The sequence below is a fragment of the Schistocerca cancellata genome, chromosome 5 (genome assembly GCF_023864275.1).
Source record: "Schistocerca cancellata isolate TAMUIC-IGC-003103 chromosome 5, iqSchCanc2.1, whole genome shotgun sequence".
Taxonomy (NCBI): domain Eukaryota; kingdom Metazoa; phylum Arthropoda; class Insecta; order Orthoptera; family Acrididae; genus Schistocerca; species Schistocerca cancellata.
This window is the reverse complement of record NC_064630.1, coordinates 826,994,143-827,010,747: the sequence shown is the minus strand read 5'-3', so window position 1 is coordinate 827,010,747 and position 16,605 is coordinate 826,994,143. Positions and strand designations below refer to the sequence as shown.

The window sequence follows — 16,605 nt, the reverse complement described above, 5'->3', positions numbered from 1 at the left end:
AGGATCCTTCAGGGTATGATTATGTGATAGCGGAACAAACAATGGTAGCAGTTACTTCTGTAAAATATCTGGGAGTGTGTGTGCGGAACCATTTGAAGTCGAATGATCATATAAAATTAATTGTTGGTAGGGCGGGTGCCGGGTTGAGATTCATTGGGAGAGACCTTAGAAAAAGGTAGAAAAGGAGGTGGCTTACAAAACACTCGTTCCACCTATACTTGAGTATTGTTCATTAGTGTGGGATCCGTACCAGATCGGGTTGACGGAGGAGATAGAGAAGATCCAAAGAAGAGCGGCGCGTTTCGTCACAGTATTATTTGGTAAGCGTGATAGTGTTACGGAGATGTTTAGCAAACTCAAGTGGCAGACTCTGCAAGAGAGGCGCTCTGAATCGCGGTGTAGCTTGCTGTCCAGTTTTCGAGAGGGTGCGTTTCTGGATGAGGTATCGAATATCTTGCTTCGCCCTACTTATACCACCCGAGGAGATCACGAATGTAAAATTAGATTCGAGCGCGCACGGAGGCTTTCCGGCAGTCGATCTTCCCGCGAACCATACGCGACTGGAACAGGAAAGGGAGGTAATGACAGTGGTACGTAAAGTGCCCTCGGCCACACACCGTTGGGTGGCTTGCGGAGTATAAATGTAGATGTAGATGTAATGCGTTTGAAATATCAAAACTAGGTTCGTTGGACGTTCCAGATAATTTTAAACAAAGCCTACAACCTCACCAGGTGCTACATAAAACTTTTTCACTGCTCTTCATGTGACCGAAATCCCTCCGATGGACGAATGACAGGCTCTGAGAAGTTACTTAAACAACGTGACCGAACGTTTTCCTAGACGTCCATCGCCAAATATTGGCATTGCTGCCCACTAGGTGAACACTAGCACTGCGTTATGTACCTACTCATGACGCGGGAAGGGCCAGTATGTGATTAAATAGAGTAAGGCTAGTCATGTTTTTTTATGGTACCAAGTTCGTTGCGAACCGCACCAACATCGTCACAGTTACTCTGAAGAACCAATTGTATGCACTGCAAACAATACAGAATTATTTGCAACGTATTAATTGAAGAAAATTTTATTCGTTCTCTACTTTTGGATGGCAGTTTATTTTTCGCTTTGTTTAATAGCGTTCATCCTTGTATTAACTTAAAACGATAATTTTGCTATTAATACAAACGATGGTTCGACAGTCCGCATTGCTCTGTACTACATATTTGTCGGTACAGGATAGTTAGCTGACATATATTTTTCAGATAGCAATTTCAGTTGTGTTAGCTGCAGGTGAATTGCTATTGGCATACACATTGGTGAAGCAATTTATATTCATTGGCTGAAATGGGAATTGTGTAGAGCAAGATAAAATATACAAACAGTACAAACAGGTGCACTAAAGAGATGTGTTCGCTTCTGTCTTGGTCAAAAGAAATCGTAAAACATTTCTGATATCATTTGAAATGCCTAGGGACAAAAATATCAAAGTTGAAACTGACATTGAGATTATAAAGTATATTATTGCATCCAAAAGGAATAGCTGTATGGACAGTTACCATACTTACACTCCAAGTCCTCTCTGTTGAAGTAAAAACCAGTATTGCATTGGACATAAGTCCACACAAACATAACACTGCACTCATAGTAACTGTCGCACTTTTCAGGATCAGGAACTTTTTCCAGTGGTGTGGAACATGGACTTCCGTCAGATGGAGGAGTTGTTGTTGAAGGTGTATTTGAGGGTGTTGGTGTTGCGCTGGAAGGCAACGTTGGGTCAGTCGAGGGCTGTGGTGTTGCACTGGAAGGTGATGTTGGATCACTCGACGGTGCTGGTGTTGCACTGGAAGGCGATGTTGGATCACTCGACGGTGCTGGTGTTGCACTGGAAGGCGATGTTGGATCACTCGACGGTGCTGGTGTTGCACTTGATGTTGGGTCAGCTGAGGACGGTGGTGCTGTACTTGAAGGCGATTCTGTTGCACTTGGTGAAGTTGTAGTTGAATCGACACACCCACAAGTTTTCGTTGAATCGATGCAGCTGCAAATTAAAATAGAAACATAGATATCTAATAGCGTTTTAAGGCACCAGTCTGAATTACATTAACCGATGCTACTTAGGTAATATGCTCTTATGTCCAATTTACCTTATATATTATGTATGAACACGTTGGTCCACCTCTGATACCTATCCAGTTATTTGGCTTGGCATTGCTTAATGGATATGGGATATCTTGCTAAATTCTGACCAGTTGATGCGTTAGATCCTCAGAATCCCTAGATGATTGGAAGGCCCTGCCCGTAATATTCCATTCTCAGTCAGATCCGGCGACCTTGCTGGCTAAGACGAGTTTTGCAACCACGAAGACAGGCAGTAGAAGCTCTCTCCATTGCCGGAGGGCATTATCTTGCTGAAATGCAAGCCGAGGATGGGGATGGCTTGGCAAGAAGGGCAACTAAATAAAGAGCAGAATACCGTCGACATACCAGTGTGCTGTAAGGGTGTCGTGGATGGCGACCAAAGGCGTCCTGCTATGAAGTGAAATGGCACCCTAGACCGTTGGCCGTATGTCAAGCAACATCCAGGCTCGTATCCCACCACTGTCTAGGGCGTCACCAGACACGTCTTCCACGATCATCTCGGCTCATATCGAAGTGGGACTTATGAATGAGGACAACTGTACTCCAGTGATTGATTTTCCAGGTCAAATACGTGTCTGCAGAGGCCCTGGACAGTGGTTGGATGCCAACCTGACTGTAGGATCCTGGCGCACCCATTCCTGAATACTGCTGGAGTGTTTGTGATTCGCAGCAAGTCTGATTGAACGAAGACAAGGAATAAATGCAGAGGCGAGCTGCTGCATTAGTTGTCAGTAGGTTCGAACAATACGCAAGTATTACGGAGGTTCTTCAGAAACTCAAATGGGGATCCCTGGAGGGGAGGCGAGGCTCTTTTCGAGGAACACCACTGAAGAAATTTAGGGAACTGGAATTTGAAGCTGGCTGCAGAACGATTCTGCTGCCGCCAAATTACATTTTGCGTAAGGACCACGAAGAGACAGTAGGGCTTGTACAGAGGGATATAGACAGTCATTTTTCCCTCACTCTGTAAGTGGAACACGAAGGGAAATGTCTAGTGGCGGTACAGGGTACCCTTCACCATGCACTGCACGGTGGCTTTCGGATGTACATGTATATGTAGACTTCACAACAGTCAGTGCTTTTATTGGAGCCTGAGGCAGTTCTCTTTCCAAACATTGAACTTTATAAGTTTTCTTGATGGAACTTCCGTTAGTCGGCATTCGCAACATTCCGTGATGTAATGAAACCTAGTTTGTTATTATCAAGCGTCGGTTCTCACTTCCTTAACTTGGTGCAGCAACTCTTTCCTGATAGTGACCCTTACGAGGTGCGATATACAAAAGTAAAGGAGAAATTAATTGACTATTTTGAGATTAATACCCTAATGGTTGTGAACCCCATACATTTTGTAGGACATATAACAACCCCAATCTTTATTTAAGAAACGAGTTTCCGTGTTGAAAAGCATCACCCGGAAGTGTAAATTCAAGTGTGAAAGCCAGGATTGTAATCTTTCTAATGCTGATACAGTGATTAGGGATATGCTTATCATTCATGCTCCAGACGCAGACTGCGAAATTATATTCGCTTGAATAATCCCGTGTTTCAAAGTGTTTACGAATTATTCGAGCCTTTTAACTGGCAAATCAAATGGAGCAAGCTGCCGAACGCAGAGGAACCGAAGTTTTCCAGTCAGACTTTCATAGTGGCGACACATCTTTCTACATCTACATCTACATCTACATCCATACTCCGCAAGCCACCTGACGGTGTGTGGCGGAGGGTACCTTCAGTACCTCTATCGGTTCTCCCTTCTATTCCAGTCTCGTATTGTTCGTGGAAAGAAGGATTGTCGGTATGCCTCTGTGTGGGCTCTAATCTCTCTGATTTTATCCTCATGGTCTCTTCGCGAGATATACGTAGGAGGGAGCAATATACTGCTTGACTCTTCGGTGAAGGTATGTTCTCGAAACTTTGACAAAAGCCCGTACCGAGCTACTGAGCGTCTCTCCTGCAGAGTCTTCCACTGGAGTTTATCTATCATCTCCGTAACGCTTTCGCGATTACTGAATGATCCTGTAACGAAGCGCGCTGCTCTCCGTTGGATCTTCTCTATGTCTTGTATCAACCCTATCTGGTACGGATCCCACACTGCTGAGCAGTATTCAAGCAGTGGGCGAACAAGCGTACTGTAACCTACTTCCTTTGTTTTCGGATTGCATTTCTTTAGGATTCTTCCAATGAATCTCAGTCTGGCATCTGCTTTACCGACGCTCAACATTATATGATCATTCCATTTTAAATTACTCCTAATGCGTACTCCCAGATAATTTATGGTATTAATTGCTTCCAGTTGCTGACCTGCTATTTTGTAGCTAAATGATAAAGGATCTATCTTTCTGTGTATTCGCAGCACATTACACTTGTCTACATTGACATTCAATTGCCATTCCCTGCACCATGCGTCAATTCGCTGCAGATCCTCCTGCATTTCAGTACAATTTTCCATTGTTACAACCTCTCGATACACCACAGCATCATCTGCAAAAAGCCTCAGTGAACTTCCGATGTCATCCACCAGGTCATTTATGTATATTGTGAATAGCAACGGTCCTATGACACTCCCCTGCGGCACACCTGAAATCACTCTTACTTCGGAGGACTTCTCTCCATTGAGAATGACATGCTGCGTCCTGTTATCTAGAAACTCCTCAATCCAATCACACAGTTGGTCTGATAGTCCAAATGCTCTTACTTTGTTCATTAAACGACTGTGGGGAACTGTATCGAACGCCTTGCGGAAGTCAAGAAACACGGCATCTACCTGTGAACCCGTGTCTATGGTCCTCTGAGTCTCGTGGACGAATAGCGCGAGCTGGGTTTCACATGACCGTCTTTTTCGAAACCCATGCTGATTCCTACAGAGTAGATTTCTAGTCTCCAGAAAAGTCATTATACTCGAACACAATACGTGTTCCAAAATTCTACAACTGATGGACGTTAGAGATACAGGTCTATAGTTCTGCACATCTGTTCGACGTCCCTTCTTGAAAACGGGGATGACCTGTGCCCTTTTCCAATCCTTTGGAACGCTACGCTCTTCTAGAGACCTACGGTACACCGCTGCAAGAAGGGGGGCAAGTTCCTTCGCGTATTCTGTGTAAAATTGAACTGGTATCCCATCAGGTCCAGAGGCCTTTCCTCTTTTGAGCGATTTTAATTGTTTCTCTATCCCTCTGTCGTCTATTTCGATATCTACCATTTTGTCATCTGTGCGACAATCTAGAGAAGGAACTACAGTGCAATCTTCCTCTGTGAAGCAACTTTGGAAAAAGACATTTAGTATTTCGGCCTTTAGTCCGTCATCCTCTGTTTCAGTACCATCTCGGTCACAGAGTGTCTGGACATTTTGTTTTGATCCACCTACCGCTTTGACATAAGACCAAAATTTCTTAGGATTTTCTGCCAAGTCAGTACATAGAACTTTACTTTCGAATTCATTGAACGCCTCTCGCATAGCCCTCCTCACACTACATTTCGCTTCGCGTAATTTTTGTTTGTCTGCAAGGCTTTGGCTATATTTATGATTGCTGTGAAGTTACCTTTGCTTCCGCAGCAGTTTCCTAACTCGGTTGTTGTACCACGGTGGCTCTTTTCCATCTCTTACGATCTTGCTTGGCACATACTCATCTAACGCATTATGTACGACGGTTTTGAACTTTGTCCACTGATCCTCAACACTATCTGTACTTGAGACAAAACTTTTGTGTTGAGCCGTCAGGGACTCTGAAATCTGCTTTTTGTCACTTTTTCTAAACAGAAAAATCTTCCTACCCTTTTTAATATTCCTATTTACGGCTGAAATCATCGATGCCGTAACCGCTTTATGATCGCTGATTCCCTGTTCTGCATTAACTTTTTCAAATAGTTCGGGTCTGTTTGTCACCAGAAGGTCTAATATGTTATCGCCACGGGTCGGTTCTCTGTTTGACTGCTCAAGGTAGTTTTCAGATAAAGCACTTAAAAAAATTTCACTGGATTCTTTGTCCCTGCCACCCGTTATGAACGTCTGAGTCTCCCAGTCTATATCCGGCAAATTAAAATCTCCACCCAGAACTATAACATGGTGGGGAAATCTACTCGAAATATTTTTCAAATTATCCTTCAGGTGCTCAGCCACAACAGCTGCTGAGCCAGGGGGCCTATAGAGACATCCAATTACCATGTCTGAGCCTGCTTTAACCGTGACCTTCACCCAAATCATTTCACATTTCGGATCTCCGTCAATTTCCTTCGATACTATTGCACTTCTTATCGCTATAAACACGCCTCCTCCTTCACTGTCCAGCCTGTCTCTGCGGTATACATTCCAATCTGAGTTTAGGATTTCATTACTGTTTACCTCTGGTTTCAGCCAACTTTCTGTCCCTAGTACTATATGGGCGTTGTGACCGTTTATTAATGAGAGCAGTTCTGGGACCTTTCTGTAGACGCTCCTGCAGTTTACTATTAGCACATTAATATTGTTATTCCCTGTTGCATTTTGCCTACTCCTACCTTGCCGCATCTCAGGAGGCGTCTTGTCGGGCCTAGGGAGGGGATTCTCTAACCTAAAAAACCCCCATGTGCACTCCACACGTACTCCGCTACCCTTGTAGCCGCTTCCGGCGTGTAGTGCACGCCTGACCTATTCAGGGGGACCCTACATTTCTCCACCCGATAGCGGAGGTCGAGAAATTTGCACCCCAGATCTTCGCAGAATCGTCTGAGCCTCTGGTTTAAGCCTTCCACTCGGCTCGAAACCAGAGGACCGCGATCGGTTCTGGGAACGATACTGCAAATAGTTAGCTCTGATTTCACCCCGCGAGCGAGGCTTTCCGCCTTCACCAATTCCGCCAACCGCCTGTACGAACTGAGGATGACCTCTGAACCCAGACGGCAGGAGTCATTGGTGCCGACATGAGCAACAATTGGCAGTCGGGTGCACCCAGTGCTCTCTATCGCCGCCGGTAGGGCCTCCCCCACATCTCGGATGAGATCCCCCGGCAAGCAGACAAAGTGAACACTGGCCTTCTTCCCCGACCTTCCCGCTATTTCCCTAAGGGGCTCCATCACCCGCCTAACGTTGGAGCTCCCAATAACTAATAAACCCCTCCCCCCGTGTGCCTGCTCGGACTTTGCTGAAGGAGCAGCCACATGTCCACTCACAGGCAGAGCGGGCGATGCCACACGGCCAGCCTCCACATTGACCCTCCGCCTCGTGCGCCGCGAACGCCGCTGAACCCGCCACTCCCCTTGGGGAGAGGGTGGCCCAACCGCGCCCGATACCCGCGAAGATGTCTCGACAGCAGAGACAGTGGGTGAAGCATGTAACACTTGGGGTGTACCTTGCGACGCACCAGACTCCCCACTGCCGCTACACTCCGAGGCAGCAGCCTGAAGACGGCTGACCGCGGCCATCAACACACTCAGCTGTTCGCGAACAGTGGACAGCTCCTCCTGCGTCCGTACACAGCAGTCACACATCCTATCCATCCTAAGGAATCAATTTACTGAAGAGAGTTGTTCAACCTTTAACTAAACTGCTAATTCACTAAAGGCGGCTGTTTATTCACTAAACTGTGGTTGCTAGCCACTTCTTGTAGAAAACAATGAAAATAGCACTACCTGTCTCTGGACTGTATGGAAAACAAACACTAGCACTACTGGCACTATGGTTGACTTAAGGGACTCTCTCTGACTGTATTCAAAACAAACACGAAATCTATGGAACACTATTAATAGCACCCGACAATTAATGCTTCCTAAAAGCAAATACACACGGAAGAAGAAGTGACAAGTAAGAAAAATACAGTCGGAAAGGTCAACGGGACGGAAAATCCTACCGTAGGTCTAAGGACAATATTGTCTCTCAAAAACAGGAGCAAACAGCTATTGGACATCTGTCTCCTAAAGTTAAATCTTGTGCTCTAATAATAGACAGACAGGTTTTTACAAAAACATAAAGTGCGTATTCCAGCGAACAAGACGAGGTCACAAAGCAAGTGTTTGCTTACAGGGGGCAACGCCGCACCATCAGGTGCTCCGCTTGTACCGGTGGCACCTAATGTGTGTTGCTTTAGTTTCAATGTGATAGTCACGATTTTGAAAATAATGTGTGCGATATTCTTTCTGAAGGTAACAAAGCAATATTATTAGATGTTGATCTAAATGGATTCAACGTCCGATTTCAAGTTGACGCTGGTTCTCGAAAGCTGTCATAAACTGTGCTATATATGTTGTCATTGCTGATCAACAATTATCCAGTTTTCACGACAAGCAAACGAGTTCTAGCAATTAGACAATTCAAATCGATGGTCGGTGTAATGTGGGTGTAATGTGGGTGCTGGGTACACTCCGCATAATTACGAACAGCTGTGTATTAATGAGACTGATCTTTTTCAACTGCTTGGCTTCACATAACAAGATTTGGCAAAGAACCTCTGGATAACTGGTGGGGAGGATGCATGTGCACAAATCTGTGGCAAGTACAAAATGCTTCTTTCAGGTTCCCACGGGAGCGTCAAGGGCTAAAACGTACACCTACCTTGCACCTTGACATGATCCCCAAAAGTTGTAAACGTCTTCCCATTCCGTTTGTCTTGTGGCACAAAGTTAAAGAGGCGCTAGACAGGCAGGCGGTGGATAGCATCATCAAACCTGTCTATAAGAACTCGTGGGCCGCCCCACTGGTCGTTGTCGAATCTTCGTCGGTGTAGGTATTTCAAGGAAACTTTTGTGGTTGGCACATACTCCATTTCTAAGTCAGAAAAAATCATGACGACTTTGAATCACAGACGGTTCTTCTCCTGCATCGATGTGACTGATGCTTACTTTCTATTACCCCTCGATGTGAAGAGACAGCAGGTGACGGTCGTCAACCTGCCCGTTCGGCCCGACAACTGCAATATTTTTTTTTTTTTTTTTTTTTTTTTTTTGCCATCAGCTCTGCCCTGGTATTGTTTCAGAGGTATCTTGAGCTTCTGATTCGAATGAATCTAGGGTCTGCGAACTACCTCGACGATAGCCTTCGCCAGGAACGCCACCCACCATCACAGCTACAGCTTCGGCCAGTTGCTCTATACTATGGTCTGGGCAAGGCTCTCCATTATCCACAATGAGAGCAGGTACTAGGGACACGTTCTCTATCCCACAACCAAACAGCAGTCTTACTGATGTCGAGGTTTCCATATGATCCAAAGAAACCCTTGATCCTGGCTGCAGATGCATCAGACATGCGCGTCGGGGCAGTATTGGTACAGGAGGCAAGCATATTGTGTTTGTATCGAATACAATGAACACGGTACTGCATGGCTATCCTGAAATTGAACAGGCAATCCTGACCCTAGTTTTCTCATAAAGAAGTTTCACAGCAATGTGTATGGGTTTAAATTTCTGCCTCTGCCCCAAATCCCTGTTAACTCTTTTTAATCCTGAGGCTTAGATTCCCATTAGGACACAGCAACATGTGCAACATAGGTGTCTCTTTCTGTTGGGTTACAACTAGGAGATTTGGTTTTGGACATCCGCCACTCACAGTAACGTCGGCGATCTGTCACACAGCGTGCAGCAATACAGTTTTTTATGCTTCTCGAGAAGTATGTGTCAGAGTTGACGCCATCTCCAACAAGGCCTCCCGCTCGACGCCATGGCCACCGCTGCTGCTGCCATGGGCAGAACGGTCAAACAGTTCACGCAATCGCAGTTGCCTTCATCTAAAAGTCGTTAATTCATCCTGAACCTGTACTTTATTGGCCTCTACAAACTGCCAGGGGTCATCCTCTTCCACACTGTGGAGTGCAAGGCGCAGATGGTCACATGAATGGCGCTATGTTCAGACGTCTCGTAGCTATTAACATAGATGTCATTGGGCTTTACTACTCGCCGACATGTACACTGTAAAATGATGGAAAAGGGTACTGAGTCCATGCTTTGTACTTGTTTGCTTAGCTGAAAGTACCAAGCAGCACCTCTGAAATCCTATTTTTCTTGGCCTCTGGCAATGGAGCTCCATCTGCATTATGCCAACATTTTCTGGATATGAATTAGTTAATTCTTGTACACCCCTACACAACTTACTCTTATCTAATCACGATGAGCATACAGGAACACTTCAAATGGTTCCTCTTCTGAAACAAATTTTTGCTGAAGAGGATCTCCCTACAGCAATTATCGCATATAATATCGCCCTGTCCACCGGACTAAAATTCGAAATTTTCTGCATAACCTGTGGGATCCAGAAGCTATGCAGCACGCCATTTCATCTGGATCGAAGGGAGATGCTTAATGCTTCATTCAGACATTCAAGGCACAGAAGAATGAACTCACACCTGACTATGCATTAGAGAACTGTTTACTAATGCTTCTTCTCTCCATGTGGGCGCTTCTGCTGCAGAGATGTTGCACGGTTGAAAGATGAGACCCCTCTCACAGCGCTCCACTAATGGTGCAGCACTGTCCCCAGAGAATTCGCCAACAGCATATGGGATTTTGAGGGCTATAATGGTCCCATATGGTGTAGGAATAAGAAATGGTGTCTAGAGACAGAGATCTGTCATCACAGCAACACAGTGTACATGCATACTGATGGCAGACAGACGGACTTGACAGAAACATGTCAACTAGCTACCACCACATGTCAATACACTGGAGCTGACGAACATAGAGCCCATCAGAGTCTGTATGGAGCCTCAGATAGAGTTGGAACTCGTTCACCAAGCGACAGTAGCAGCCAAAGCCGCAGAAGAGGAAGAGGCCTCACCTCGCCCCTTGGGGGGGGGGGGGGGGGGGGGAAGGATGTTATATACCACGTCACTACCCATCCAAGAGAAGTAGGGTAGTAGTTTGTGCTGCTTCAAAACTGATGGATCAGTGAATCGGCAGCCATTCATTGGCACAGTTCATCAGGAGACGAATGGAGTTCGTCATAGGTGGAACCAAAATTTCAGAGCCTCAACAACCAGCAGTTTATCACTGACTGACAGAAGTCTGTCTTCGTCAGTGCTCCATCAGAAGGCATCAGCTACACATGCCAAAGATCATGGCGGTGACAGTTTGTAGATAGTAGCCACCAGTCAGGAATCTGGCACCAACCATCAAACGGCCTACAATGATAAGGACCACTGAATCCTCGGTATCAATGACATAACTAGCTTCGTCTCTGGACAGGTGTTCACTTCTGGAAGTGACTGTTATTTACCATACTTGGTTCTCAGCCCTGAACAGTTTCGTATAAGTTTAGTCCAAACTGCAAGTACATTGTTTTAGTATTGCAATGAACAAATTTCCATTTACTTGCGCTAATTTTTTTGTGCAATGGTGTTGCACAACACTTACAACAAAAAGTCTGATTTGATCATTGTACCACAGATATTGTAAGGCAAGTGAAGAATCAAACTGAATGTTTCCATACCTAAATTGTCTATATTATGATTCTGCGAAACATATATTAACTAAAACAATATGCTTTTCACGTGTAATAATGTTATTACCATGTCTAAAACATATGTAAAAAATACATAATGGTATATAGAATACTGTTGGAACTTTAAGTACTTCCATAACTAAACTGTTTGTACTATTTCTCAAAAATGCGTTAACACACACACAAACACACACACACAATGATTATCTCAATGTTATAAACATGTCTAAGTTATTTATACTATTGTGCTACACTGAAGAGCCTGCCTAATATCGTGTAGGGCGCCCCCACACACGCAGAAGTGCCGCAATAAGACATGGCATGGACTCGACTAAAGTCTGAAGTAGTGCTGGAGGGAATTGACACCATGAATCCTGCAGGGCTGTCCATAAATCCGTAAGAGTACGAGGTAGCGAAGATCTCTTCTGAACAGCACGTTGCAAGGCATCCCAGATATGCCCAATAATGTTCACGTCTGGGAAGCTTGATGGCCAGCGGAAGTGTTTAAACTCAGAAGAGTGTTCCTGGAGCCACTCTCTACCAATTCTGGACGTGTGGGTTGTCCCATTCTCCTGCTGAAAAAGCTCAAACCCGTCGGAATGCACAATGGACATGAATGGATGCAGGTGATCAGACAGGATGCTTACGTACCTGTCACCTGTCAGAGACGTATCTAGACGTGTCAGGGGTCCCAAATCACTCCAACTGCACACACTCCACTCCATTACAGACCTTCCGCCAGCTTCAACTGTCCCCTGCTGACACGCAGGATCCACGGATTAGTGAGGTTGTCTCCATACTAATATACGTCCATCTGCTCGTGACAATTGGAAACGAGACTCGTCCGACCAGGCAATATGTTTCCCATCATCAGCAGTCCAATGTCGGTGTTGGCGGGCCCAAGCGAGGCGTAAAGCTTTGTGTCGTGCAGTCATAAAGCCCATATCGATGATGTCTCGTTGAATGGTTTGTACGCTGACACTTGTTGATGGCATAGCATTAAAATCTGCAGCAATATGCGGAGGAGTTGCATTTCTATCACGTTGAACGATTCTGTACTACCGTCGTTGATCCCGTTCTTGCAGATCTTTTTCCGGCCGCAGCGATGTCGGAGATTTGATGTTACCGGATTCCTGATATTCACGGTACACTTTGGAAACGGTCCTATGGGAAAATGCGTATCTCATCGCTACCTCGGAGATGCTGTGTCCCACCGATCGTGCGCCGATTATAACAACACGTTCAAACTCACCTAAATCCTGATAACTTTGCACTGTAGCAGCTGTAGCCGGTCTAACAACTGCGCCACACACTCGTTGTCTTACATAGGCGTTGCCGACCGCAGCGCCGTATTCTGCCTGTTTATACAGCGTGTTGGAAAAAGGTATGGACAAACTCTCAGGAAACATTCCTCACACACAAATAAAGCAAATATGTTATGTGGACATGTGTCCGGAAACGCTTACTTTCCATATTAGAGCTCATTTTATTACTTCTCTTCAAATCACATTAATCATGGAATGGAAACACACAGCAACAGAACGTACCAGCGTGACTTCAAACACTTTGTTACAGGAAATGTTCAAAATGTCCTCCGTTAGCGAGGGTGCATGCATCCACCCTCCGTCGCATGGAATTCCTGATGCGCTGATGCAGCCCTGGAGAATGGCGTATTGTATCACAGCCGTCCACAATACGAGCACGAAAAGTCTCTACATTTGGTACCGGGGTTGCGTAGACAAGAGCTTTCAAATGGCCCCATAAATGAAAGTCAAGAGGGTTGAGGTCAGGAGAGCGTGGAGGCCATGGAATTGGTCCGCCTCTACCAATCCATCGGTCACCGAATCTGTTGTTGAGAAGCGTACGAACACTTCGACTGAAATGTGCAGGAGCTCCATCGTGCATGAACCACATGCTGTATCGTAGTTGTAAAGGCACATGTTCTAGCAGCACAGGTAGAGTATCCCGTATGAAATCATGGCGGTGAATCGAGGAAGTACAGTACATACTGACGAAACTAAAATGAGCTCTAACATGGAAATTAAGCGTTTCCGGACACATGTCCACATAACATCTTTTCTTTATTTGTGTGTGAGGAATGTTTCCTGAAAGTTTGGCCGTACCTTTTTGCAACACCCTGTATATCTCTGAGTAGACATACCTATACCAGTTTCTTTGGCGCTTCAGTGTATGAACGGTTCAAATGGCTATGGCTCTGAGCATTATGGGACTCAACATCTGAGGTCATCAGTCCCCTACAACTTAAAACTACTTAAACCTAACTAACCTAAGGAAATCACACACATCCATGCCCGAGGCAGGATTCGAACCTGCGACTGTAGCAGTCGCGGGGTTCCGGACTGCAGCGCCCAGAACCGCTCGGCCAAAACGGTCGGCCAGTGTATAAAACATTGTGTTAGGTAGACATACATGTGATCTACTGGAGAGTGCAGTTATTGTATAATTTACACTTGACGCTTAAAACCTGACTGTGTCTCTCAAACTGACACACTGCTCTTTCCATGTCTAAATTCTTCTACAACAGCTCAGTGCACATATAACTAAAAATAACATAATATGCAGCCAAGGCAGTGAAGGTCGAAACAAACAAATAATCATTGTTCTAGCAGTAGAAGCTGATGTTGAGTGTGGCATATAACTTCACAATGGAGTTTTATCCACTGGGAGTGTGCAGTTACTGTGTAACTTTGACGCCTAAATTATGGTTGTGGTCTTTTAAATAAAGCGAAAATGCTTTTTCCAGGTGTAAGTTGTCTATACTATTGTTGTAGCTAAACAGATGTGGCTACAGTAACATGCTCCAGTAATATCTGACACTTCATCTCAGGCTTAAATAAGGACATGTTTCAAGATGAACTGACCAAGCACCGTTTTAGAGATAAAAGGTAATAATTGATCAAGATAAATACAATTAACGTATTTGACTGTCCAGTCTGTCTTTTGATCTTGAACCCACCTGTTCCACTAGTATGTTTATCCTCCAACATCACATTTTCTGTCACATCGACTCAATCCAAAAGCACATCAAACTTGGCTGAGTTCACATAAATGCACGTATGCTTCCTCAGGTGTGTTGGGGATAGCTGATGTCTGCACATGCACAGTCAACGTATTATAATTTTGTTGGGGCTCAGTTTTGGTAAATAAAACAGATGTTTTTGGTTTCTTTACATTAGGTTTCTCCAAATCAGCTTTTAAATATCTAATTAGATTGTCACCATCTGGTGTAGCATTGCAGTTACAACATTCATTAGGTGACACTTACTGTAAGATTTTGGCACATACACTGTCAGGATATCAGGAAATTTGTTACAATTTCGTGTAACATTTCGACATCTGAGGCGCTTTGTTACAATTTTGTGTAGAAGGGTAATCTATTGGGTACTTTCTTACAGTATTGTGTAACATAGCAACTTATGATGCGATTCATTGTCGATGTATGAGGCACTTTGTTACAGTTCTGCTGTAATACAGCGAGGTATGGAGCATTTTGTTAGAATTTTACTGTAACACAGCGATGTATAGAGCAATCTGTTACGATTTAACTAATATTATTATGTACAGGGCAGTTTACTATAATTTCGCTGTAACATGCCTTTGTTTGGGGTCAAATATTTACAATTTTAATGTCATATGGCGATGTTTGGGGCAGTGTATTAGAATTTTGCAGTAACATGGTGATGTATAGGGCAATTTGTTTCAATTTCATTTCATTTTTGTCCGTAGCCGAATATAAAATAAGGCATTTTTTACGGTTTTGCTTTATAATGGTGATGCATGGTGTGAAGTGTCATGTAGTCCCAACGGTGTCACAGCATTTGGATAGCATCATCAGCAGATGATGACAAACGTTTTGTATGGCAAGATAAAGTTAATAGTCTACTATGGCATCACTATAATGTTTGGGTGACTCTGGAAAGTACGTGAAAGTTGTGAGCTCAAAGAATAGTAATCTTCATTTCTTACACATGTGTATAAGTATTACCGCCGTTCAGTGTCCTATTTCAAATGTCATGTATTTTCCATTGTGTGACTGCATACATCAGCTGTTGCCAAGTGCACATTAACCTGTAAGATACCTTATAAGTGCCAAGTATGTTTTCAAATGTTATAGAAAAAGTTTTTACATGTTTTTATAAATAATACAGTTTTTGTTTTTTCTAATGTTCAGTACAAAGATGAAATAATTCTCATCGGCAACTTCAGCTTAATCTGTAAGTAATATTAGTTATATCAATATGCCAGCCTCGTACATTTCTTTACTGCTGTTATAGAACAATACAGCTACAACAACAGCGCTATACATATTTTGTACTCAAAATCTTTATGTACGAGGGTGAGTCAAATGAAAACATTAAATATTATTCACTGTGCAGTAGTGGTACAAAGCTGTATCACTTTTCAACATAATCTCCCCCACACTCAATGAAAGTTCTCCAGCGCTTATAAAGTGCAGAAATTCCTTTAGATAAAAATTATTTTGGTAATAGACGCAAACGCTCATGCACCGCGTGGCGTACCTCTTCATCAGAACGGAACTTCTTTCCTCCCATTGCGTCTTTGAGTGGTCCAAACATATGGAACTTGGGGCAAAGTCTGGTGAGTATGGTGGATGAGGAAGACACTCAAAATGCAGGTCTGTGATTGTTGCAACTGTTGTACGGGCAGTGTGGGGCCTTGCATTGTCATGTTGCAAAAGGACACTAGCTGACAGCCATCCACGTCACTTTGATTTGATTGCACGCCGCAGATGATTTTTTAGGAGATCTGTGTATGATGCACTGGTGACAGTGGTCCCTCTAGGCATGTAATGCTCCTAAATGGCGTCTTTTTCGTCCCAAAAGAGATTCAGCATAACCTTCCCTGCTGATGGTTCTGTTCGAAACTTCCCTGGTTTTGGCGATGAGGAATGGCGCCAATCCTTGCTCGCTTTCTTCGTTTCCGGTTGGTGGAAGTGAACCCAGGTTTCGTCCCCAGTAACGATTCATGCAAGGAAGCCATCACCCTCTCGTTCAAAGCGCCGAAGAAGTTCTCCACAAGCGTC

The 16,605-nt window shown here is 44.3% G+C and overlaps 1 protein-coding gene across 1 annotated transcript in view; it reads right to left on the bottom strand.

Moving 5' to 3' along the window:
* Positions 1-1,191: 1,191 nt before the first annotated feature.
* Positions 1,192-16,605, bottom strand: part of LOC126188822 (mucin-2-like) — an 86,160-nt gene continuing 70,746 nt past the window's right edge. The window contains exon 5 of the mRNA XM_049930435.1: positions 1,192-2,036. Within this exon, the coding sequence (XP_049786392.1) occupies positions 1,517-2,036 (520 nt within the window). The 3' untranslated portion in view covers positions 1,192-1,516. The remainder of the gene's footprint in view (positions 2,037-16,605) is intronic.